Source organism: Diadema setosum, chromosome 22 (genome assembly GCF_964275005.1).
Source record: "Diadema setosum chromosome 22, eeDiaSeto1, whole genome shotgun sequence".
Taxonomy (NCBI): domain Eukaryota; kingdom Metazoa; phylum Echinodermata; class Echinoidea; order Diadematoida; family Diadematidae; genus Diadema; species Diadema setosum.
Genome location: NC_092706.1, coordinates 4,803,427 through 4,831,055, shown reverse-complemented (window position 1 = coordinate 4,831,055; position 27,629 = coordinate 4,803,427). Strand labels below are relative to the sequence as shown.

At 40.1% G+C, this 27,629-nt stretch overlaps 1 protein-coding gene across 1 annotated transcript in view; it reads right to left on the bottom strand.

The window, feature by feature from the left end:
• LOC140245004 (neurobeachin-like protein 1) overlaps window positions 1-27,629 on the bottom strand; it is an 81,554-nt gene that overhangs the window by 20,284 nt on the left and 33,641 nt on the right. Inside the window, exons 7-31 of the mRNA XM_072324594.1 lie at window positions 26,072-26,166; window positions 25,151-25,330; window positions 21,608-21,698; window positions 20,642-20,754; window positions 19,691-19,873; window positions 18,853-19,099; window positions 17,837-18,042; window positions 16,856-16,977; window positions 16,224-16,356; window positions 15,233-15,352; window positions 14,435-14,599; window positions 13,809-13,950; window positions 12,838-13,016; window positions 11,361-11,535; window positions 10,372-10,505; window positions 10,044-10,200; window positions 9,419-9,521; window positions 8,838-8,988; window positions 7,663-7,818; window positions 5,773-5,926; window positions 4,085-4,980; window positions 2,469-2,708; window positions 1,754-1,888; window positions 995-1,124; window positions 273-457 (exon numbers count right to left, since the gene is read on the bottom strand). Of these exons, the coding sequence (XP_072180695.1) occupies window positions 273-457; window positions 995-1,124; window positions 1,754-1,888; window positions 2,469-2,708; window positions 4,085-4,980; window positions 5,773-5,926; window positions 7,663-7,818; window positions 8,838-8,988; window positions 9,419-9,521; window positions 10,044-10,200; window positions 10,372-10,505; window positions 11,361-11,535; window positions 12,838-13,016; window positions 13,809-13,950; window positions 14,435-14,599; window positions 15,233-15,352; window positions 16,224-16,356; window positions 16,856-16,977; window positions 17,837-18,042; window positions 18,853-19,099; window positions 19,691-19,873; window positions 20,642-20,754; window positions 21,608-21,698; window positions 25,151-25,330; window positions 26,072-26,166 (4,592 nt within the window). The remainder of the gene's footprint in view (window positions 1-272; window positions 458-994; window positions 1,125-1,753; window positions 1,889-2,468; window positions 2,709-4,084; window positions 4,981-5,772; window positions 5,927-7,662; window positions 7,819-8,837; window positions 8,989-9,418; window positions 9,522-10,043; window positions 10,201-10,371; window positions 10,506-11,360; window positions 11,536-12,837; window positions 13,017-13,808; window positions 13,951-14,434; window positions 14,600-15,232; window positions 15,353-16,223; window positions 16,357-16,855; window positions 16,978-17,836; window positions 18,043-18,852; window positions 19,100-19,690; window positions 19,874-20,641; window positions 20,755-21,607; window positions 21,699-25,150; window positions 25,331-26,071; window positions 26,167-27,629) is intronic.

Here is a 27,629-nt window from a genome sequence, read left to right as displayed (position 1 = left end):
GGTACTGGCAGTGAAAATGTCAGAAAGCAAACACTGTCAAATTAAGCCTTAGATCAGTCATACTTATAGGCCTGTTTGTTTTTAAATGATGGATAGCAGTGTCACTGTTATATGACCAAACACATACAGGCTAAATATTTCAGGAAAGAGTGAAGTATCCTAAGATTTTAGAGTCACCTAGACCACTCTCCCCACCTTACAATGATGTCTACATGTACAAAGTTTTCTCACAGAAGGTCCACATTTTCATTTCCTCTTTAAAGACGCCATACCTGCTTCTCTATGTACATCCTCCACTCGTCGGAGCGGCAGTACTCCTTGAAGTCCTCCACGAAGGTCGGACTCGTCTCGGTGGACGGGAGGTTGAGGAGGAAGGTGGCCATGCCCAGGGTGTCTCGGTACTTGTCGATCATCGCCCTGGCCAGGGGGATCATGTAGGCAAAGGAGTCTTCCGCACCTGTCGTGAGAAGAGTTGAGAAGGAACACACATACGTGTGTGTAAGTGTATGTGTGTGTGTGTGTGTGTTTTACTCTGTTTCCTTGGTAACCACTTGAGATGCCTGCTTTAAATATCTAGGTTTCCCACCCTGAACACAAATCGCAGTTATGAGTACAATGCTCTGACAAACATGGGGAGCTTTAAGCAAGTGTAATTAAAAGACACATACACATGCATATGCACACCCAAACAACAAAACGATACAAAAAGATGGCTTTAGCTTGTCCCACCTTGTACAAATGTCTCCAGAATGAAAATTAACGAATTATAAATCAATCTAGATAAAGTTGGAGCAAGCTATTAATAACTGCACATTAATCCTGAAAATGTTGTTTTACACACGATGTCATCTTCAGTGTACTTTCAAACAATTAAATACAAGTAAAATAAGAGGGTTGATCAACAGATGCAATAAGAAAGTTATAAAGGTGACAATGACTAAGTTTATGCTACTGGTCCCTTGCAAATAAGAACCTGGTGTTGCTCTCTGCTCACCATCTGTGTCATCCATGCTGGAGATGAGAGCCTCGTCCAGAGAGCCAAGGAAGAAGCAGGCCTCACTCGGCTCTGCGATTGGTCGAGACTGGATCAGGTGGTGCAGTCTTGCCGATGCCATTGCACAAATCTGTGGTATGATTAAAGTGAGGGGAGATATCCTGGATAAACTTCAAAAGCTCTAAGGACAACTATAAAGACCATTGTCAACCACAATGAACAATCATAACCTTCATTATGACTACATCTGTCATTGCAACCTTTGCTTCAACAATCACTATCACCATCATCTTCATAGTCACTATCACCACCACCATTATCACAACCACTACCAACACCATCACCACCACCACCACCACTTATAATGTCTCACCATCATCACCCTCACCAACATCAATACTGTCACCTTTCCATCATCATCATATGACCAATATCATCAACAATGCTTTCCTCCTCCTCCTCCTCCTCCTCCTCCTCCTCCTCCTCATCATCATCATCATCATCACCATCATTCATCATTGTATTCATCATCATCATCACTCATCATTGTCGTCACCATTTCCACCACCAACATTCCAATGCACCTTTCACTCACTCTTTTATCTCATCTAAACAGCTATTCAATTTGACCTTGTACCATTTCACAAAAAATAAGCTCAGTACCAGTTTAACAGGTACTTGGAAGTCCCCTCCTCTCCCTACCCACCCACCCCCCCCCCCCCCCCCAACACCCTTGTGGTGTATGGGTGCACTGCTCACCTCTAGATCCTTGTGAGATGCAAACCTAAGGAGAAGCCTCAGTCCCAGCTGCGACATGTCCTTCCACTCGTCAAACTCTGCCGTCAGCGTCCACACCTGGAGTACGTCAAGTAAGTCGACCACACCCTCCTCAAGCTGCAGAGGGGTGAGAGATCAGGGTTAATGCTATGGCCACTTGATAACTATGCATGGAGAAGAACTATCTACGTTTCTATACACCTCTCCAAAGGGTGTAACAGGATTGAATTCGTATATCCATCTATTCCTAGCAATTCATAAAAGTCATATCAACACAGTTCACTGTTTCCACTAAATAAATGCTAGACAGTATGTAATTTTTGTTTGTACAGTCAAACCTGTCTATAGCGGCCACCCAAGGGAGACGAAAAAATTGGCCTCATATACAGGTGGCCACTACAGACAGGTGGTCGCTAAGACAGGTTTGACTGTAGTTGACTACTAGTACCTGTTTAATTCTTGAGACATTCAATTCATGAAAGCTGCAGAAGCAGCTAATGCTGAGAACGTATCATAGTGAATGAAGAATCAACATGAACACATTCATGCTGGTGTTCTGGTGTTTGGTGTTTGGTGTTTCTGGTGATTTTTGTTGGGATGCTTTGCAGGTGATTACCTTTGTACTCAACAGTATCAATAAGCTATATGACCTTAGCTTGCATGCTTGTAATTTGACAAAGTCTGTGAGGTGACCCACCTTCACGCTCCAGCTCTGTGCATCCAACCCGCTGACCCCGAAGAGGAAGTCGTAGACGAGCTTGACGACATAGAGGGCGTTCTCCGAGTTGGAGAGGTTGTTCGGGCCGGACGACCTCACGTCCCCCGCGGCGCCCTCTAGCAGCTTCTCCAGCATCTGGCGTTTGATCCGGTTGACCGACCGGAGGATTTGATGGGAGCCGGCCAGGTCACTGATGCATTTGAAGACCTGACCCCTGGCCTGAAGAACAGGACATGAATATATGCATGTGGGACTGAGTAATGCATTGCAAGGGAATGAAACCCCAATATACATATGGATTGAGTGAACGTGAAAATAGCAGTAAAACACATCAGCAAAGTTTGAGGAAACTCAGGCAATCTGTTGAAAAGCAAGAACTTTTAAAGTTTCAGTGCAGCCATCGCTTGATGAGAAGACTACTACAGTTCCTGATGTCACATATGCACAATGCTGTAAGAAAGGTTTAGAGAGAATTCCCCCAAATTACACATTTCCTCAACTTGGTACTGACACATGTTAAGGGTAATACCATTCCTCCTGTTTTCTGAAAGAGGTAAGGCAAGTGCTCTTTCATTACCCTATAGAAAAAGAAAATACGTTGAATTCTCTTAAATATATTTTCTTTACACCGTTTTCCATACATGAGGACACAAAATGTTGTAGTCTTCCTATCCAGTGATGGCTGCACCGGCTTTAAAAATTCATAACTTTTTGAATGGATTGTTTGATTTTCCCCAAACTTCCTCTGATGTGTTCTACTAATATTGGTGCATTTCCACAGTTCACATATGTCTTTGGGTTTAATTCTCACAAAGAACATGTTATCTTACACTGTATCTAAGCATCAACTTTCAAGAAAAACTTCGATGAGAAGTGATGCAAAAGCAGCCAAATTTCACCAAGATCTGCAGGATGGCAAGAATTATGCTGCAGGAATTTTCTTCAGATTTCCAAAGAGCACTTCAGACATTCATTAGAAGTTACCACCAGATGTTAATACAATTTTCTGTATATCCTCAATGACAAATGGATCACAGTTGATAATTTTTCCTGCCAATTCCTCTCCTCATCAGGAAAACAACTGTCAACTGTGTAATTTGAGGTCCACACTGAACTGGCGGACAAGTGACAAAATATAAAGTTGCACTTAAAATGCCCTATGGCCTGTTGTCTTTATCAGAGTTAAGACTGGTTAGAATAAAAATATTGAAATTCATGTGTAAATTCACAAGCTTTTGTTTGGCTAAAAGCCAAATCTAGTAACTTGTGAGAATTCTTGACTTTTGAAAAAAAGAGCATTGTGTTACAGGGGATGAGGCCTTTGACCCTTAAATGGAAGAACTGATTCCAATCCCGCCCTGTGCCTCGGTCTAGTAACAAAGTGCTCTACCAATACTGTCCCTCTCAATCCTAACATTAAGATTGAGCCCTGACAGTGCTGGGGTAATTACGACTGCAGAGCCTTTCGGAAGAGCAGTGCTAACACTGTAGATGGTACCATCAGCCAAGTAAGATATTGCTATGACTGTAATCTTGATTGTTTAAATGGGATCTGGGCCCTAAAATTGTTGCTGACTGGTCTGTGCAGGACTTACCACCCATGCGTCCTCCGTACATCCTTCTTGTCCAACCCACATGATCTGGACCAGGATTTCAATCAGGGTGTCCACCAAGGTCTGCTCGTTGCGCTCCCTCTGCATGACTCCGCCCGGACTCACGTCGAAGGGTGCCATCTCCCGGTCCGAGGAGGAAATGTCCAGGTCGGAGGGCCGCGTGAGGCTCACGCCGCTGTCTACGACGCACACGATGCTGGAGTTGTCGGGCGTGTCGATGCTCAGCATGCTCTCCGTGGCGATGGAGTCCGTGTCAACCGAGATCGGTAGGGACCAGCTCGACTCAGACTGGGACGGGGGCATGCCGGGGATCGAGGGGGAACACTCCGAAGCAGGAGTGTGGTCGATGACGATTTGCGTAGGTCTCGTCGGGGGGTTGCTCGCCGAGGAGTCGCTGTGCTCGCGGTCCAAAGATGTCGCCTCCTGGCTGAGTTGCTCGGAGCTGGCGTGGGAGCCGGTGTCGTAGTTCACCACTGCCCCATTCCCAGTCGGCGTCGGTGTAAGGGGGCCTTCCATGAACCCCTCCAAGGTCGACGACACCGTCGTGAACGGGGGATGGTCTGGCGTCAGCGGGGGCGTCTGGTTGTTGTTGTTCTCCGTCGGGAGGCTGTCCAGAGACGACTCGGATGCCTGCAGCTGCTTGGTGCTGAAGAATCCGTTCATGTCCACGCTGAGGCTGTTGTTGGAGTACTCCGTCTTGATCAGGAGACGCACCAGTGTATCCTGCCAGCCCGCAATCTGGGAGATCTTTGTCTTGGCCTCGGGCTGAGTGTACAGTATGTGAAGAAGCTGAGTACAAGCCTCTAGCTTGACCAAGGCATCTGCAGTGTGAAGAACCTGAAGCACCGCAAGCAACCCTCTGTGGTTCAGCTGCCCCTCTGTTAGAGCAAATATCATAGATATGCTTTCATGTATGCTTTCTGAAACTGCAGTTCCACAGATTTAGCTGAAATAGGCTCTATATGGTGACTAATATTTGAGCACACATCACAATACGATGCTCTATGATCATTGCATTATGTTTATTCACTTTTTTTTTTTTTACAGCTGTAGATATAATCATATAGGATAGTTATAGAGGAATAATTATGATGCCTACGGTAGTGGAAGCATTAGAAGAGCAACAAGAAAGGAAGAGAAATGAGTAGAGAGGAAAAAGAATGTGACTGGAGAAAAGGAATGAAGAGGAAGGAGAGAATGAAGAAAAAGGAGGAAAAAATGAAGATAAAAAGACAAAGGAGAAAAAAATAAAGGCACAAGACGATAAAAAAGGAAAGAAGTATGAGAACAGGGAGAGAATATGAGATGAAGGAAAAGAAGATAGCGATGACAATGGTGATAGTGATGATGATGATGATGATGATCAACATCATCATCATCACCATCATCATAACAATGATGATAATAATCATGAGGATAAGGATAATGATGAAGATGATGATAATGGTGATGAAAATGATGATGATGATGATGATAATAATAACAATGATGATGATGATAATAACGACGATGATGATGATGATGATGATAATGGAGATGAAAATGATAACGATAATAATGATGATGATGATGATGATGATGATAAAAATAATGGAGATGATGATGATGATGATGATGATGATGATGGAGGAAGGACAGGACCAAACTAGGAAGCTTGGAGCGCGACCCACCTGTGACGAGCTCCATGAGGGTCTTGGCCACTGACATGCTAATGTTAGAATGCTCCATGAGCAGCGTCAAGCCAGAGAAGCCGATGTCAAGGAGGCGGATCCTCGTCTTGTTTTTATCGCTCACTTTGGTGGAATGAAGCATGGCAGCAAACAACTGAAAGGAAAAAATGTATATGATCCCGTGAGAGAGAGAGACAGAAAAAAATTACCACTAGACCTAAATACTTAACCTGCAGAGGACGGGCTGATTTTGCTGTAACATGCATTTCCCATGGACACCTGCACCAGTACAGTATGTCCCAAAAAAAATTACAACGGGGCCCTCCGCAATGATATCTTTAAAAATAGTGAATCAATCTAAGTACAAATTCAGGGTATGAAACTATAACTCATTGCCCACATCTTACAGAAAACCCCATTCGATTTGCTTCAGTGGTCAAAGAGAAATACGGAATTTTGTAGAGGATGTCGGGAATCTCTTCTGTCCAAGTTCTGTCTATTGTTCACACACAAGATCATCGAAATGCTAAACTCGGAAGAATCCGATTCATGACATGCTTTACAACAATCCACATTTCTCTGTGACCGCTTAACCAAATCGAATGGGGATTTCTGCAAAATAGAGCTAAAATGTTATATTTCAAGACCCTGAAGTAGCATTTGAAAAATTTAATCATATTGGGCATTATCAATGCGAAAATCTTATTGTAATTTTTTGGGGGACATACTGCAGTAAGTCGCCCCAAAAATTACAATCAGATTTTCGAATTGATAACACCTATTATGATCAACCTGTGTACGTGCTACTTCAGACTCTGAAGGTATAACATCATTCAACCCCATTATAACCCCATTCAATTTGGTTAAGCGATCACAGAGAAATGTGGATTGTTGTAAAGCATGTCATGAATCGGATTCTTCCGAGTTTAGCATTTCGATGATCTTGTGTGTGAACAATAGACAGAACTTGGACAGAAGAGATTCCCGATATCCTCTACAAAATTCCGTATTTCTCTTTGACCACTGAAGCAAATCGAATGGGGTTTTCTGTAAGATGTGGGCAATGAGTTATAGTTTCATACCCTGAATTTTTATTAAGGTTCATTCACTATTTTTAAAGATATCATTGCGGAAGGCCGCGTTGTAATTTTTTTCGGGACATACTGTATACTCTTCTCCTTCTTGAATACTGTCCAACACCCCTTAGTAGGGGCCAACCGGGCGGTGACTAGTCTCATGACTCGTCTTTAACAGGTTAATGCAATCAAACCTACTTAGAGACACTACTCATGGGGAGACATAAATGTAGGGTCTTATTTCATTTTTGTTTTCATCTTCCATCTGTACAAGACAAAATGGCTGGTAGGCCTGTATGAGGATACACTACCACAGTGGTCCTGGTCTTCCATTGGGACCAGTTGTATGGACTGTGTGTACTTGGGGCAAGTCACCTCACTTTTATGGACAGGCTGCCACCATACAAAGGTAGACAGACAATGAGGTGTAATCATACGATGCGCGTGATATCCACAAAATGTAAAACAGGGTATGTTCACGTGCATTTTAATTTTGCAAATTTTGTGAGAACCAAGATTTGCGAAATTAAAGTGCATGCAAAAGTTATTGTGTACACTACATGTATATGCATTGAATGCCAGTGGTAATTTGCGATATTTCACACCGGGAAAATGGACGTTAGCAACAATTAGCGAAAATTTCATGCCGCGAATATATCTTGTTTTACAGTAATATGCATCTCTGCGAAAAGTCATTAAAGTTTTTAACACATCCCGTATCAAAGAACTATTATCAATGCAATGAAAAGAAATAATGATAATAATTTCATGAGCGGAGAAGAGCCGAGTCTGGTTGTTTCCTCCAGGACTTTACCTTGAGGACTCGGACCTGGACCCCATCGGGGTACTCCTTCCGGGTGAGGAGGACGTAGAGAAGGTCTGCTGAGCCATGCTCGAAGAGCAGGGAGAGGAGCTGGTCCTTGCCTGGCGTCTCCAGGAGTGTCAGAAGGAGGTCCAGAGCTTCGTTGACCTGGAGAAACCATCACGGGGAAGAAAGACCACAGGATTACAGTAAAACCAGAAATTTTCATATGCATAAAACTTTCACAAATTTCACGAGAGGCTAAGCTTCACGAAAGTAAACTGCAAGTTAAAGGGGTTTTTTTTTCCCTACGGAATGCACTAAATGCCAGTGGCAATTCGCAAAAGTTTCCTAGCGCAAAAAATGGCTCTTGGCTCTATCTGTGAAGGTTTCATACAGTACCAATGGCTGACACTGTCACAATGTACGGGGCGCTATCGTAATAATGAACACGGTTATAACAAGATTTTGCTACAACAAAGTAAAAATTCATGTCCCCAAATTATTATCTATATCTTAATAATCTTTCACTTGTTCATTCGCTCTTTGCAATGAATTACCTATTTCATGCATGAGTAGTGACTCTCTCACACATTGAACCTCCATTTAATGTCCTGAGGGACAGAGTGTTTTGCCTCTTCCCAGAGGGTATGGCATGATCACACACAGCATTGCTCTACTAGACTCAATGGGAATCAGGTTTCAGGTTTATCTAACACTTCCATAAAAAATCAACATATAACAGAAACATACAGCATTACAATCAATAAGACTACACAAAAGCATTATTATTACAACAACATTCATGAGAAATATAACAAAACAAAATGATTGGATAGTGTTAGAAAACAAGCAGACAATCAGACCAAGCCGTTTGATTGCTAGGCAGATGCACTACAGGCTGAGCCACATCTTAGCCCTAACGAATATTTGCTTCCATGACATTTGATCCTGCGACAATCGCTCCAATGAAATATCTGCACTCTAAGCCAAACATAAATTCTACTCACAAACATAACCCTAACTCGATCCTAATCCTCACATCAAACTAAACCTAAAACCCTATCACAACCCTAACCCTAAGTCCTTGGAGGATATAAGACTGGAGCAACTGTCGCAGGAGCAAGTGTCGTGTCACCGAATATTCATGAACGTGGACTTCTACTATAAATAGCCAGATGACTCACCAGCGCGTCTTCCTTGACGGCGACAGTGAATCCCAGAATGCTTTGCAGCTCCACGTGGCTGATATTGCGGTAGACGTAGTAACGGATCAGACCCCTCAAGGAGTGACGGATGGCCTTGGCATCATCGGCTGCCAGGTCTGTGTTGTTGCAGCTGCGGGATTATTGTTTTACAAATCCAAATGAAACAGGATGTGTAAATACTTGGATATCAGCAGCACAGAGGGAAATGTGTGTTTAGTGAGCAAAGTTTAGAGTGAAATTTGCGTACTGGCATGTGGCAAACTTTGATAATTATTCATTTATTCATCTATCTAGAGATCAATTCATCTGTCTAGAGATCTTAATTTGTTTGTTTACTTGTTTCATCAAATCTATGTATCAGTGAAAATGATTTATTTTTCCAAGTTTTAGAAAAATGAACACCATATGAACAACATGACTACCACAAAATAAGCTGATCTAAGTAATCTAGTACAAATGGGAACCTAAAATCAATACCTCAGTTACAATCATGACCAAGATATCAATAAAATGACCTTTACTTTTCATTTGCTAACTCTTCATTACAAAATGCCTTTTACCTGTAATAGGTTCGAATCACGTCCAGCATGAACTGGACACCATAGGCCTTGCGGAAATTCTTGCGGTTGTCCTTGATGATGGTCGACAAGTACTGAATGTGACCTGCAAAAAATTCAGACACAAACACAGAGGCATAGTAAGAACAGTAGTAAAAGCCTCTGTATAGCATAAACATGAATGTCAAATAATGCAGAATGCTGAGGAAATTCAAAAGCAAAGAGCTGCTTCAATAAACAGTTGCTGGTGATCTTCAAGGCTCTCCGTAATGCAACCATAAGATATATTCATTTTACTAGTCAAACTTTGCTTCAATCATTTTTTGCTGTTTGGTGAGTAAAAGCCCCATTTGGTGTGAGTGAAAGGAATGGGAGAGGAAGCAGCAGTTTGCAAGGCTTTAGTAATAGGAAGTTGCATGACACCAATTATCCTGTTTTTGTGTTTTGTTCTGCTGGTCTGAAATTGGCGGAGCATCAGCTTTACCATAAACACTCAAATCCCTGGATGCTTTCATCCTATTATCAATCTTTGTACTTCGCATCAAGTAATGTACCAACAAGAAACCCGGAACTGCAAAGCAAGTTCGGGGTGTTTGTGGTGTCTTGGGAATCTTGGCCCGGACCGTACCTATCCTGACGGGAAAGTCGCTGCGGCTCCAGATCCGGAAGTCGAAGAGGATGTGTCTGTGGGCTGTCTTGAGTAGGTGAGGGTTGCCCATACACACAGCTTCAACCAAGAGCTGGACGGCCATGAGGACGTTGACATCGATCAGCGACGGTTCAGCCTTTGATGATTGTGTGAAAGAAGAGAAAAAAATATGAAACATAATGCCTTTGAACCTGGCAGAGAGAAATAAACACCTACCCCCTCCCCCCCAAACAACAACAACAACAACAACAACCCAAAAAAACATATAAGACTCAGAGTTGGTATAGAAGAAACAGCAATGTCCAACCTTTTGTAGCAGAGCTCCAATGGTTGCTAACCCCTGGGTCTTGTGTAGGAGCTCCTGGTTAATGGAGTGTCCAATGCAGATGTTCTTCAAGAGGACGAGGAAACCCGAGATGCGAGTCCTCTCGAGTTTGGCTTCTGGAAACAAAAGGGAGAGAGAGAATGAGAGAGGAACCCATGATGACATCTTTCATTTAATAGAAGTCAATGTCTCTTTGAAAACACCAACAATTATGAGTGTCAAACTTTAAAGGGCTGGTATAGTTTTGGTTGAGATGGGGTTTCAGGTTTAAACTTCTTGCTAGATAATTAGAAGCCAATTGTATGTAATATCAAAGAGCATGCAATACTAAGAGGAATTAAAAGTTTATGTGATAATGGGTAATATATGCAAAAGCAAAGATATCCTAATTAAAGGTGGAACCCACCTTTTATAAGGACCACTTTGTTTTACTTTGTTTTCAAATATCTCAGCCATTTCAAAACTTATTTTTATCAAACAGATTTAAAATTCCTCTTAGAGTTGCATGCTCTTACATACAAATTGTATTTCAATAAGTGATTTCTAATTATCTAGTAAAAAGTTATCAGAATCCCCATCTCAACCAAAACTATACCATGCCTTCAAGCTACGTGTCTGCATCAAATCAGTTCTACAAAAAAAAAAACAAAAACAAAAAAACAAGCACATGAGAATGATGCCTAGATGCATCTACTGTATACAGCAATCAATTATTTGAAGAGCATGATATTTTGTGGTTCTTGACTTGTAAGATAATTTTTGTGGATGAGTTCATATTTGTGATTGAGAACCAGAGTGAAATAATGTGAAATAAGTGTATCATTAATTATCACTTAGCAAAGTTGGTGATTTCCTGCGTCGGAAACAATATGCACTTTCACTTTCCCAAATATCAGCTTACTCGCAAAATTTGCAAAGACCATGAAATATAGGACATGTACGGTATCAAAGATTGGTGCACAAAATCGTACCGCACTGCATGTTAGCTGGCAAGATTTCCCACTCTCCATCCGTGTTGCCGTCGGCCGACGTGGGTGAATCCACTTCTTCTGGGGTCGTGATGTCCTGGGCAATACTGGTGTCTTGCAGCGAGAGCTCCAGCAGGGGGAATAGGATCTGCACCCCTCCGATCCCATTCAACACGTCCTGAAGAACAAGATACACGAGAAGCAAGACACAATGAAATGAAAGTCTTTGGGAAAAGATATGAGGAGTTCCACTGCAAAACAGGTTAAGCCCCATTTTTAAAAATATGAAAGTAAGTCCATGATCAGAAAGAGCATGATAAAACCTCTCCAATGATGCCTCATTTGTTACATAACAAGGAATATTCTTAAGTTATGATTACAAATATTCCATATTTTCTCATTATTTCCTTTGTTTTTTTGGCAGGTTTTAATGGCAAATATTTCAAATTGACAAGAATGGAGTTAGTTCATCATGAGATCAAACTCTTTATACTGTTGTGATGTCTAAAATGTGACAGAACGTAACATTTTGAGTAACTATCACGCATCCACTGTCACTAGTGACACTTTTGCGAGAATAATTGCACAGGTTAGCACCAACTTACATTCAATCAAATGTCATACTCTTATGACATACGAGGAGCACTGACTAAGGTTTGAACCTCACACCTTACAAACCACAGAGTTGAAAGAAGCTACAGTGTGCTTGTACCACACACCCACTTAAAGGGAACGCAAACCCAAAGAGCAATGTGGATTGAGTGAAAGCAGCAACATTAGTAGAACGCATCAGTGAAGGTTTGGGGAAAATCGGACAATCGATGCAAAAGTTATGAATTTTTAAAGTTTTGGGGTTGGAACCGCTGGATGAGGAGACTATTAGAGGTTATGACGTATGAGTGGACAACAATACAAAGAAAATATAAAGAAAAATCAACAAAAATTCACTTTTCTAGCATTATGAAAGAGCACTTGACTTACCGCTTTCAGAAAGCAGGGGGAATAATTGCTACCCTTAACATATGTCAGTATCAAGTTGATGGAATTTGTAATTTTCATGAAAAGTGATTTTTTGTGGAATTTTCTTTATATTTTCTTTGTATTGTTGTCCACTCATACGTCATAACTTCTAGTAGTCTCCTCATCCAGCGGTTCCAACACCAAAACTTTAAAAATTCATAACTTTTGCATCGATTGTCCGATTTTCTTCAAACTTTCACTGATGTGCTCTACTAATGTTGCTGCTTTCACTCAATCCATATTGCTCTTTGGGTTTGTGTTCCCTTTAAGACTGGGAAGACTACAACCCATCTTGAGATCCCTTTATGATACCATGGCAGTTTGCTGAAGAGTGATGTTATGTACCCTTGAATGTCACATCCCTTTACAATACTAATCCCACTGGCCAGGATTTGAACCCTAAACCTTACACACCACACAATACAGGGTACAGACTCAATGGCAACGGGACAGCACAAACCTTGAGATCACCAGTGCTACAGCTATGACCAGCTAGGGTGCCGTCGTAGGGCGGGTTTCGTGAGAGGTCCATGCAGGTGGCATCCTTGCAGGCCTTTCCATGGTAGTAGATCAGCACTTTGCTGTTCAGGTCAGCGAGGTCGGGGTCGTCCACTTGGAATAGGGTCAGAACGTTTGGACCTTTTCATCACAGAAGGGGAAGAAAAGAGGAAAGTACAATTTTGTTGCATACTTTAACAGAAGATGAATTACACTCTAACTTTCAATATAGTAATGGGGGAGGGTCTAGTTTTATTGCAGACATATGTTTTCGACACATCATGCTGTCAGTATCGCTGGCAAATATCTCTGAAGATAATGATGGTATTGATAGCAAATGACAAGATAACAGCAAAGATGATGAGCAAAGTAAAGATGACGACAGAGGTGATGACGGAAATTATGCTGGTGATGATGGTAACTATGATGATCGTGGTGAAAATTTATGGAGAAAATGTTTATGATGGAAATATATTCTGATGTAGATGAATACTATCATGACATATACCATAATGGTGCTACATTGTATTTTCGATGATGATGGGATAATGATGCTAATAAATGATGGAAGTGAAATCTGTAACGAAACTGTGGATGATGAAAATGATCCCGATATGGATAAGTACTTAATGACACATACCATGATGGTGCTACTATCAGTGATGGTGGGATGATGATGGTAATGATGACGAACACAATGATGAGGGTGATGATGATAATGACGATAGAGCTTTTGATGATTATGAATATATCAATATTGATGGAAATAATACCAATGATGTATAGATGATGGAAATAATACCAATGATGTATAGATGACGGAAATGATCTTGATGGTGATGATGATGATGAAGACGATGACTATATTGATAGTGATGGTGATGATGATGATGATGATGAGGAGGAAATATAATGCTCAGGAGGATCTCTTACCTGCTGTGTAGAGTTTCTTGACCTGAACTGGGCTCAGCGTGTCATGGAAGACACAGGCGCTACCCATTTGACCCTGAAGAGACCTTGACGGACCCCACTCCAAGTACTTCATGTTGGCTGGTACCATACTCACGGAGGAATCCTGGAGAAAAAAAAAAAGAGGAAATTATAATCACAGATGGAGACATGAAATATACTGACCAAAAATGTATAATGAGAGGGGAGGGGGACAGGGGAGGAGGAGGAGGAAGAAAAAAAATGACATAAAAAGGGTCAATTGTTTTTAGTCTAGTAGGCTCTCGTATGTCTGACATGCGTGGAAAATTTCTGCATTACAGTGAAATCCTCATAATGTTTCACGTTGACCTGTCGGGCAAGCTTATGCATTATGTCACTTTGAAACAAGTGAAATGCCTAACCAAATGAAAAAAACAAACAAACAGAAAGGTAATTGTTTGTTTGTTTGTTTTTTTTTCCACTAACGTTCACATGAGCTAATTACAAACTGGCTTTATAATCAAAATCTCTTTTTAATTTCCCCTTCATATAAAGAAACGTATTTCAAGATTCACTGTTATCAATCGCAAGACTGATCCCATCAGAACACTGTGCATTACATTTCCAACCTCAGAAGCTGATTGCGACTGCCCGCCCAGCATGCGGAAAGGGAAATTTCTCCTGGTCGTGGTGGAGGAAGAGCGTGGCCGCGCCCCCGACGAAACGTCCACCTCCGCGCTGTGGTCGAACGAGCTGAAAGTTGGCGGTGAGCTGATGACACTCGACACAAAAGCCTACCCGTGGAAAATGCAGCGAGGAAAATGCATCACAAAAGAAAACATTACACAAGTTTTTCTTTTCCTGACATGCTAGTATATGGATAGCAGAAGTGAGTAAGTTCAAATTTTTTACCTAAAGATTAATGTGGTACTGGAATAAAATTGTGAAGAATCTTTTGCATACAAGGACTTCAAGTGCATGGAACAGCAGACTGATGGTGCTACTACAATGTAGCTGTATTTTATATTACCTGACTTATATTACCTACCTGCGCACAAAACATGCCTTTATCTAGGGTTAAAGTCTGAGAAAGATTTTAAGACAGATTTTTTGTTTTTTGTTTTTTTTTGGACATATCGTACAACCATTATAGTGCACACACAGCATTTGATGCAATACAATTGATAACTTCAAGACTATATACATATCTTACACACTTTGTAAGAGCACATCCACTCAATATTACTGAATGTCTTTCATTATCCTGCATTGAAGTAATGGCTTATACATGCCTCTTTCTTTAATGTTTTTGAAGGTAATTTACTGGGCATGGCACATTGATGAAAACTACAAATCCACAGACAAGCAACTTTCATCACTTCTATCACTTCAGACAATCAAACAGCAAAATTTGGCTGAAAACTGACCTCCCCCATCGATGGAAATTTCAGCTGCGACGTCTGCCGGAGATAACCGTCCACGTAGATGGACAGTTGGCTCTGTACGAATGGACGCTTTGACCCTGAGTGGACAATGTTCACTTGATGCTGTGCGGGAAAGAAACCATGACAAAAACATCCACTAGAGCCCGGCATAAAAGATAACCCATTCGTAAAAAAACACTCTAACAAAAAAGGAAACGTAAGCATAGCAAAAGTCTGCTTTATATTAATCATATCTACAACTAACTGACAGAACATCATCATCACAGACAGACAGAAACACAGACAGATGCACACTTAATAAACCCTCTTTATTTAGTCAGTGTGTGCAAGGTATAAAAACCCACTATCTGCCAAATTGATTCACTGGGACCTACACTACTAGTTTCCAGGCACAAACCCTTGTTGGTCGTATAGGAGTCTGCATGCGCCAAGACTAATACACGCACCACTACACTGCAGCCTCGAAGCTTCAACACAGGGCCTATGGGACAGTGCCAAAGTGGTGCATGTAGTAGTCTTGGCGCAGACTCCTTTACGACCAACAAGGGTTTGTGCCTGCAAACTACTACACTACAGCGATGTGTAGTAGCACAATAAAAGTGCAACAACTGCTACATTTTGTCATTGCTACATCGCAAGTGCATTTTGCACAAAGAAGAGAAAAGAAAAGAAAAGAAAAAACCTGCAAGGAAGTTGTATGTGATATCACTTGTTCAGTACTTTGCATTTCATATCTACAATGCATAAAAATAAAGTCATATGCAGTGCTGTAATTGTAGGGAAAGCGCTGCTGTTGATTTCTGAGTCACAATTTGGGAATCTCAAGAGTATGTGGGTTTGCAACATCCTACAGTGTGTGTTTGGACAATGCAATTGAAGAAAATGCTTTTAACATAATGCACTACTATTTTTGCCAAAAGTAACTCTTTGCAACCAAGGCTTGTTGGAAAGAGTGAAGACTTGCACCACTCACCCAGTTATTGTCTGTGATGGGATAGTCTGTGAGGGAGACTGAGAAGAATTCCTTCTTGGTGCAGACGGCCACCACCAGTACACCGTCAAGAGTGAAGAACGCCTCAAAGCCACACCCACTTGCTGTGTAAAAGCTGAAAAAAAAAAGAAAGAAGGCGGGTCATTTTCCTCCTGTGCTTTCAAGTACTAACACAAACACAAATTCTAATACATACTTTTCATATTCTCATCAAGAGAAGTGGAAGTCAATATCAAAGTCTAGCACGATGGAGGGGTCGTCATGACAACAGTTGCTTGTGACTGCCTCTGATTTTGGTATTACGTTTCCCTTCATAGTCACGTATATTCCCTCCAGTAAATTTTCTTCCCTAGAGTGGCCTCTATCCTTGTCCAGCTTTTACTTACAATGACCATATCGGACAATTTCCTATACTCACTCTGCAGTATTCAAATTGGTCAAAATCATCCTCAACTTGATCCAAAAATCATTCTGCCTGAACAGACATATATATTGAATGTTACGACATGATTTCAAGCCTCACACATATGCCTTGACAGTGACAACAAATGTGAAAAATGAAAACTACAATGCTGCAAATGAAAGACATGATACGAGGAGGAGGAGAAGAGTACCTGTAAAGCTGCCTCCTGTAGAACCCTTTCTCCAGGGTGACGTGGGTGGTGTTGAGGCAGACCCAGCTGTGGAAGCTAAAGCTGCTGCCAGGCCACTTCTTGATCTGTGGTATCGTGATGCCCTGCAGCCCCACAAACACACAGAAGTAAAACATAAGTAAACATTGTTTGGGGCTTTTCCTACAACTGCGTGTGCCACATGATCTAGTACTCTACACAACTATCATATACTACATCTTCAATAACAATACCAACAGCTAAAAAAAAAAAAAAAAATCCAAGAAGCAAATCACACCAACATCACAGAACTGTGAGCATGTGCACACCAAAATTGAGACTGCTCTAAGGAGCTTTTAGAGATATTCTTGTGTGTTTAATACATACACCTCACTTGGTGAAAAACTAACTAGACAAATCAAGAATGCTTTCATACTCTTTTGTCAGGATATGACTTTTTTTTTTCCTGAAAGGGACTCTCCAGCAAAAATCGGTAGACTTTGCAGGCCTAGTATCATAAGTTCACTATGTCTGATAGATAGCACAACCCGTTTCCCTTGCATGAACAAGCTGGAATTGATTCCTTTTGCAATCTTCAAATATACAAATTGATTGATGTAATCAACAAGGTTTGCATAGACCTCCATATTGTACATGACTTCCTGTAGTTTGCTTAATACACCAACCTGCCTGTGACACCATTCGCATGTAGCTGCTGATACTGATATATAAGGCACACATTTGTTTATATGTTCCTCCTTTCAGATGGACTTAACAAAAGAAATTTGAGAATTCAATTATATTTTTATAAATGGCATAAAAAAGATGACAAATTAAACATGTCCCTTCAATGAATACACATATTAGTCACATTAAGAGATTCAGAAATGAGACAGAAATTTGATAACTTTTATTTGAACAGCTCATAAAGTTTCAAATAACCATACCATAACATCTGAAATTTTGCAGTTAATAAAAACTCACAGTCTGATCTGCCTGGAAATCAAAGTAGTGATGCGCGCTCAGCTTGCCCTCCTTCCGCGCCATGTGTGAGACTGCCCTCATGAGGCGGGTGCAGTTTGGTGACAGGGACTGGTCGTCGGGGCCACGCATGAGGCCAATGAGGGTCTTGAACTGAGAGGCTGTGATACTGTAGGACCCAAGAGACTCCAACAAACCTATTAACCTCTCTGGTAGATAAGAACAGACAGAGAAATATATGACATATACAAAATATATAGGACATACAAAACATAACATAATGCAAAGAGAAATATATGACATATAGAAAATATATAGGACATATAAAACAGAATATAATGTAAAGAGAAATATATGACATATGCAAAATATATAAGACATATAAAACACCACTTAACGTAAAAGCTGTAATCTTCCATACAGATATTTTCATGAATGGGGAGATCACAGGCATTTTCACAAGATTTTTCTTTTTTACCACTTCATTAATCACAATATATTTGGCATAGGCAGCATCCATCGCACAAGAGTGAATCGCATGCAGTTGTTAGCTGCATGCGATTCAATACTACGGCAGCTAGGATGCGATTCAATCACTACATACCTGTAACATTCTACCTCCCACAACTGAACAGAGTGGGTGCTTCAGCAATAAGAGTTGTGTTCTACAATCAAAATTATTATACACTTTTCATCTCAAAATAATCAACAACAACTCATAACCCTGGCACATTGCATCAGCTAACAAGTTTCCTGGTAGAGCCTTTTGCTATAATTGCAAGCAAATTCCACATGGTGGAACTTAATACTGGAAGATGAATTTGAGCTCTTCCGAGTGCTATGTTTATGCTTTAAAATGTAAAGTTCTATATACTTCGCTGTACATGTATTTGATTTGTTTGCTTTATTTGGATTTGCAATAATTCAACTTTATGCAGCAGAAACAGTTATTAATGCCCTTTGTGCATTAAAAAGCAAAGAAAAAACCCCCCCTCATGAACAGCGCCCTCAATCGTCACCTTCGGTCTTGCGGTGCAGCTGCTCCCTGCTCTGCAGGGCCCCGATGACCCCTGACACGATGCCGTCGTAGCAGCACTGCATGCGGTTGTAGTCGCAGGAGACGCAGCTCTGGGCGAGCCCCGCGATGACCGTCTCCTGGAGCGACGGGAGGTGGTGGATGTGGGGGAGGAGGAAGAGGAGGAGCGAGACGACCCCGGTGTTCTGGATGAGCAGCTTGCTGTCCGCCTTGTATGGGGTGTCCAACACCTGTGGGGAGGGGTGGAAGAAAGTTTTTGGATGACACATTAAATTCACTATTGTACGATCACATCACTGCACGACTGCTGACTGCACACATCAAAATCAGGGAGATTCAAGAAAGCTCTAAGGGAGATACCTACAATGTACAAGGTGTTCAAGGCATCTAAATATGGGAAACCTAATTCCCAAATTAGGGAGGCTTACAACATCCTTTGTAAAGATGTAGAGAGGTATTTCATATTCAGAGGTATTTCATATTCCTGCAAAATCAGGGAGAATTATACTAATACGGCCACCACCACTACCACTACCACTACCACTACCATTAACTATCAACACTACCACATTACTACTGCTTCTATTACCACCACCACCACCACCACTACTAATACTGCTACTACTACTACTACTACTGCTACTACTGCTACTGCCACCAATACTTCTATGAATGCAGGGCTACTAAAAATACTATCAATGCTGGGTTTTGCCCTATGAGACTGCAGAGTTTTCTCAACCTGTTCTATAACATTATCTGGTGACACTAATCCGTTAATATGACACACACACAAATGTTTGTATTCCGTGAGGCGATCTCACCATGTCGAGTAACGTCTCTATGAGTTCTTGAGACGGGCTTCCCAGTCGGACGATGAGCTCGCCGAGCTTCTCGTAGCCGATCGTCTCTTTGAAGACCTCCTTGGAGTACTGGGAGCCATTCAAAATGGCCCCCAGCAGGTGGACGGTGAAGAATAAGGCAAGCTGCTTGTTGCCATCGGAAACCTGGACAGTTTGGAGTGTAGGAATGACACTTTTTTGTTAGTAATTTTATTCTGAAGCTGAACACTACAGCATAAACTAGAACATCAAATATTTGTTTTTGAATCAAAAGTGTCACAATCTAACTGCACAGAAAGACATAAGGCTGCATATGAAGCATTCGTGTATATTCTTATTCCAACAAAACAGACACAATGCTAACACTTACATGTCTGTACATCTTAGCTGATGCTGTACATGTTCTTTTAATATGAAATTGCACCACACAATAATTCTTGACAAATAAGAAATGCTACCGTAGAAAATGCTAAAAATGCTACCATAGAGACTATGGACCGAATTCACAAAGGTACATTATGTAGTATAAACCAGATCTACTGTTCTGATTTAGTCCATTGATATAATCAAGCAAGAAACGGGCCTACCTTGCATACGCATGTGTCAGTACACATTCATTATTGAATGTCTGTTGGCAGACACAATATATCACAAACATTTAGGCAAATGAAATTTGCATCACATGGACCAAACTTCCTTTGTGTATTCCAACTTACAATTTTAACTGGAAGTTAACATATGCAAATTTTCTTCTTTTACAAGAAATAGAACTATGATACTCAATTTTAATATGAATGTGAGGCTTACTTGGTACAACAAAATATGAAAAGGAAAATAAATAATCGAAAATGAAAAAAAAAAAAACATAACCATACATACATATAAGATAATTCCTTTCTAACAAACATTAAATAGTACCAGCATTGAACATACTGTTGCAGTCTCCAGAATTGTTAATAAAGTTGTGAATACATCTGCTTTGACAAAGGACCGCTGTAAACTTTGTTTGCTGACTCGGGAGTCCAGCAGTGTCTGTGGTATACTTCCTGTAATTCAATGAATGAAATGAGAACACATTGCATGTACATGAAAGGTTTTCCAAGAAGTGTGATACAAAATGCATTTTACAATGTGTTACTACAACTAATGACCAACAAAGATATAATTTCAAAATTTTTCAAAAGAAAATCAGAAAAAAAATGGGCACTTGAAATTATATAATTTGCAAGGCGAATTAAACTTTGAAATTCAGACAGTCACTAATGGAATGTAAATAGCATTCAATATAAGAGTGTCTTCCAATATTTCTGCTATGCGTACAAATTTATAATGAGTTCTGCCAAACCGTCCTGTGTTTGTATTTTGTTTGCATGAGTTGCTGCTATGTCAGGCAAATCCTGGTCAAGCTTTCTGCCTAGCAAGAAACAACTTTTTCACCTTAACGGGTACCAATGTAAAAAGTTTGAATGCATTAGTTAATAAAGTGGTTCATTGATTCTACGCATTCTCGTATCAAAGGGAGAGGCTCCCAGAAATCTGGGAGCCTCTGTTAGGATACTGTGAAAGGATAGGATACTGTGAAAGATACTGTGAAAGATAGGTTAGGATACTGTGAAAGAGAAATCTGTTAGGATACTGTGAAAGTGGATATTTTCACGCCAGTAATTTTTTGTGCTCGGCCGGGTAAGATGGATTTCATGTGTTTTTAATTCCATGGAATCAGGACAATAAATACTGGAACATACAATAGTTATGGCATGCAAAAATATTTGCGTGCTTTTATTTTCACACTAGCATCTGGTTGCGCGAAATGCGCGATTATTTCCACTTTTACAGTACTGGTTTGATGTCTCGAAGGAGGGCAAAACGTGACAGGCAATAACGAGATGCTGTACTCACTGAAGATTGCATATTGGACATCGCTGTTTCTATGGCTACTCCTTAATGCTTGTAGGAGCTGTTCCAGCAGCTCACTCAATTCCACTTGTCTCTGCGGGAGGTAACAAAACAAGCCAATGAGACACATTACCATAAAACTTGCAATTTTTGTGTGCACGAAACTGTCGCAAATTTCGTGAGGAGCCAAAATATTTGTGAAATTACAATGCATCTGAAAGTGTCTGTCTACACAATGCATTGAATATCAGAGGCGATTTGCGAAAGTTTCATGCAGCGAAAAAGGCCGTCGGTTCCGATTTACAAGAAGTTCATGCTGTGAATGTTTCTGGTAAACATGTAAATGTATAAGGAGTTTGAATGCAGAACAAGTTTAAGAGTCATTTTCAAACATTTTAGATTAGGCCTTATTATCAGATAGAGCAAAATCAAACTTTTCCAATGACAGCTCACTTGTTACACAACAAGGAATACTCTGGAAGTCATGATGAAAAAATATCCTACTTTTTCTTTTCTTTTTTCTGTTTTTGAGCAGCTTCACCCAAAAAATATCTAAAATTGACAAAATGGAGATAGTTCATTTTGTGATCAAACTCAAAATATACCATGCACCGACAGACTCTAGAATGACAGATTCTGAGGTGGGAGGACTTTACAAACTGCAATTTCTTTCATCAAGGAAACCAAGATTTCAAGACTGGCTTGGACCAGAATCTTAAATTATGGAATACTTAAAACTTGTTACAATTAACTTCAAAATGTTTACATTTAGAATTAAAAAGATAGTAAACTTGTTTAATATCAAAATGTTAAAGGACAAGTTCACCTTCATAAACATAAGGATTGAGAGAATGCAGCAATATTAGTAGAACACATCAGTGAAAGTTTGAGGAAAATTAGACAATCGATGCAAAAGTTATGAATCTTTAAAATTTTTGCGTTGGAACTGCTGGATGAGGAGACTACTCCAGCTTGTGATGTCATATGCGTACAACAGTATAAAGAAAATGTAAAGAAAATTCAACATATTTTCATTTTTTTCGCATAATAAAAGAGCACCTGACTTGCCTCTTTCTAAAGGCAGGGGGAATAATATTACCCATAACATATGTCAGTATCGAGTCAAGGGAATGTGTACTTTTTTCAAAATTTTGTGAAATTCTCTTTATATTTTCCTTATATTGTTGTACTCATATGACATCATACGCTGCAGTAGTCTTCTCATCCAGCAGTGACTGCTTAGATTCTTAAAAAATTCATAACTTTTGAACAGACTGTCCAATTTTTCCCAAACTTCACTGATGTGTTCTACTGATATTACTGCATTCACTCAGTCCACAAGTATATGACGGTGGACTTGTCCTTACCCAAAGGCATTTTATCTTCAACATAGTAATGTTATATTTGGTCACATGATCATATGCCAACCAATTACGGAACAGGATGTCATTAATGAAGGATATGAATAAAATATGAACTTTCAATGAGGTACAAAGTCAGGGATAAAAAAGATGCCTGTTTACATACCAGAAGTCGTTTATTTCCCCAACCCCCAAAATAATTTGTCAGCTATTAATACACAACTACAAATAAACATGAACGTATGAAAAAAAATACAGCAATGTTATATGGTGCTCACAGAGCGAAAAAAAAAAAGAAAAAAAATGTGAACAAACACCTCATGAATATAAAAAAGAGACAGATGTTTTAGAAGGAGAAGAAAACAAGCAATACCCCAATCAGGTAACACCTGTCTGCTTGAAAAACAGGGTCCCACTGCTATCCACCATGTCAAGAACAGAATGCCATGTCTTCATGAATTTAATCACAAGCCCTTACAATGAACGCTCTTGGGAGCCGACTGCATGTCCTAGATACATGTATGAGGTGTAAAAGCGCCTTGACTATGGTGTGCTTTAGGGGATGCCGTAAAAAGAAAAGTTACGACCGATCACAATGTTGTTAACGTCACATCATTTCTTCTGGGTGATGGTGCAAGAAAGATCAGGAGATCGCTGCTTCTTAAATTTCCTCAGGGAAACCCAGTTTTAAATCAAATTGGGCCAGCTTTTTGCGGAAGAAAAAGAAAACTGTTCGGTTCTTTCCATTTCCTCTCAAGGTGTTTTTGGAGTCAGGAAACAACATTCAAATTGAGATAAAATGCATTTATTTATAGGTTTCAGTTAAATCTCTAAACAGAGTTTTTGGCCATTTTTAGCACAAAGTTGCCTCATTGACTATTTATAAGGAAAAATGGAGATTGACGTAACTACCACAATAAAAAAAAAAATGCGCTTCATTTGTTCCATATACTGGTAGTACAGAAGGTACAAGATGTAATTCTGACATCTAATATGTCTTGAGTGCACAAGTGTAAACTACACAAAGGTTTGCTAGTGTGTCTCTGAGTGTCTGAACAAATTTTAATGGGATACAATTTAAGAATTAAAGGAGATTGCATGGGTCGCATAGCAACACACCTACACAAAGCCAATCATTCCCTTTAAGAGAGCAGGAATGCTAGGTTTTGTGATATCACTTCAGGCATCTAATTGTCTCATCATATCAACTTACAATGGTGCATTTCCTAGACTAATTTGTGACAATCCAGACTCATAATTGTCTTTCTATAAAAGACAAAAAAAAAACCCGACAAAACAACTCAAAAATTTCATGCATTATATACAATACTCTAAACTTCCACCGATTCTATTTGCAAACAGATGTTCTGAGATTTTTTTAGAAACAAAACAAGAAAAATGGATGATATCATCGGTGATGAGACAATTTCAAAAGCTTTCATGTTTCAAAAAAGTATTGTATTGAAATCAAAACAATCAGTGGATCAGTCCAGGTGTATTCAATTTAGATACACATACTCCATATTTCCATGGGAGAAGTTAAACATCCTGCACAAATTGGGAAACCTTTCACTTTCCTATCATCAAGATGTCTTGCTTGTCTGCATCTACACTCTGTAGCAAGTTGAATACTCTTGAAAATGAAAGGCAATTCTCCAGTGACCACAAAGTAGGATGATTGGAGTAGATGAGAAAGGTCTGAATACTGTCATACAACCAATATTTGGCTAACTTGATTCTCTCTACTCAAATCTCTGACATGATTGGATGAAGCGACACCTGATTTCTCCAGAGAATATGGAGAGACGCTCAATTTTTTTGACGTACAGATCCATGTATACACTTGTACTTAACAAATGCGTAGGTAGCAAATTTGGACAATGACTTCATTTTTTTTTCCTGGTCCAGTCTGCCATGAAGTAAAGTCTTACATACTCTGAATCTTACAACAAGCAATAGTCACAACCAGACAAAGGATATGAGAACAATAAAACAAACAAAAAGGCAATGAAATCTGTGACAACCGAAACCTCTACTTTCCATTTTCCACCACAACGTTCACACAAGCATTAATCGCTTTAAAAAGCTCACCAAAAAAATTGGACGATTGGGATTCAGCAGTACGTGTAACTTGCGGTAAGTTTATGATCAAACTACCCTTGTTTGAAACTGTGATCGCACTTACCTCTTCTGGTGAACAGCTGTGGATGACCTTAATCATCTGAACAAGACAGCGTAAGACGAGCGTCGTGACCGTGTGACTCTCCGTGGGGGGTCCCTTGGTCACCCCGTTGTCCGACTCGCTCGTCAGCAGCCGAAACAGCATGTCCACCGTCGGGGGCGTCGTGGCCATTTGCGCATTGGACTAGGATGAGAAAAACAGAGATGTGCGCTTTTAAAACTCATTTAACTCATCGAGATTACTGAAATAAACACGCACACAAATCTTATACGGTGTCATCAAGATATTGCATATGCACACTGAAAGAAAGAAAGCTCAGCAGTTTGCACAAAACTATTGACATTTTTAATGAGAGAACACGCAAAAAAGATTCAACCCAAATGGAATAAGATTCCAACCTCCCGAATAACTTTGCACAAGACCCATCAGCTTTGTGTTGGTAACCGGTTCAGGGAATAATTTTCCTTCTCGAAACTGATTAGCAATTTTTGTCGATGGACATACATTTTCAACAATATGGTATACAAGTCTATGTAATGAAACTGCTATGCAAATTACATTTTGTATAGCAGCCATACCAAAATACATAGCGAATTGCTATGCGATACCAGGAAAATTATTCCCTGGGGTTGAATGGCAATCTGGACAAATAATCTTACATACCCATTTCTGAAGGTAAAGGTATGCATGATGAAAAGTTCTTCGACTAAACCCATCAAATGTAACAGATGATCAGATGACTTTTGTTCTTCAGAATACAAAGAACGTACTAGCCTCCAGTTTTGAAATGCTATTTTTCTGGAGGTTACACAAGTCCCCCGACTTCCATCTTGGGAAATATAACTTCCCTCACTAGGTTTTCAATCCATTTGGATGGGCCATGTCCCATCAAATGCCAGACATAATCCATATATCGTACCGTACCTTGTAACCTGTGACGATTGCACCAAACATGTGTAGTATATGACAATGGAGTCCAACTTTGATTGCTGTCGACCACGTGGGTTCCATGAGGCAGTCTAGACAAATGAACGAACAACAAAACAATATGAAATAAAACATGACACAATGCAAACACATTACAAGGGAAGTTAGTGAAGTATGTTATATTTACACCATGTTCCCTGAGACCACGGCAGTCCTGGTTTTCCAAAACATAGGTCGCCACGAGCAGGTTGGATATTCTCCTTTTTTATCTTCGCATATTCTAGTTTTGTTACAAAAGTATTGTAACTCCGGTGAACCTATAGCTATCAGACACTGTTCTCATGGCATCTAGTCAGGCTAGAGTACACATATTTCCCACTATGGACCACTACGGACTGCCTCAAAGTTTTGTTAGGCCTACACATGCAGTCACGTTTTGTTGCATTCACCCCTTTTTATCACAGCTTTTCAGGTTTCTCATCAGCACCAGGACTGCTGTGGCACATACTTTGACAGTTTATAAATCTGACATGGCATCCACAGCAATCACAGCCTATAAATTTTGCCCATCCATTCCCCCCCCCCCCCCCCATGTTGCATCACATTAATTCTGTTTTGTCCACGGTGGCCCAAAGTATGATCGCTGTGGTCGCCTAGAACATGGCGTCAGCTGACAGCATATCAGACAAGCCCAGGAATGCCAACCATATCGGTAGAACAACAGCTGCAGTATTCTAAAGACTAAAAAAGCATATTTTTGGTGGAAAAATAACGTTTTTACCTTTCCTGCATGAGATGTGTGTAGTCATACAATTTTCGAAAAACAGTATTTTTTTTTAAAAACAAAACACAAAATATTGCGTACAACAGTAGGCTCTATTTTGGGGAAAAATACAAAATATTGATAAAAAAGTAACAGTTGGCATCTCTGCAATCGATGCAAGAGTTATGAATCTTTAAAATTTTGGTTGAATCCATCATGCACCACCATCTTTAAATGGAATGGTAAAACAGTAATGGTACAGCATGTACACTCTTCACATGATATGAACACTACATCTAGCTAACAGGAATTTCACAAATCCTCATTCTTTGCAAAGCTACATTCTCTTGACCAGTTAGTAAGATGTGTTGAGGTACAGAAATGTGTTCATTCCCTGTGCCCACTGGGCATGTAAAGCTAGGTTCAAAGTGATCTTTCCATATCCTGCAGAAAGATTGATTTGTGTGAAATTCCTTTCAAATTTTCTTCCAATCACAGCATGGACAGTTGTAAAAGTAGTGCAGATTTCCCAAGGCTATGTGAACAAAATCTTTTTGACCTTTCTCGCACAATTTGGATGCAGATAATTTAACCATGATTACAAGAAAGCAGCATCACAAAATCAATACAGGATATACTCACCCAAATGGTCGCCATGGAAACAACAGGCTCCCAAGGGGAGGACATATGATACCATACTATACTTTACGCAAGGTTAATATAATATGTCATAGGCCTCTTTGTACGTACATGCACATACATGTATTCATTACACGAAAGCTGCTTTTTTTC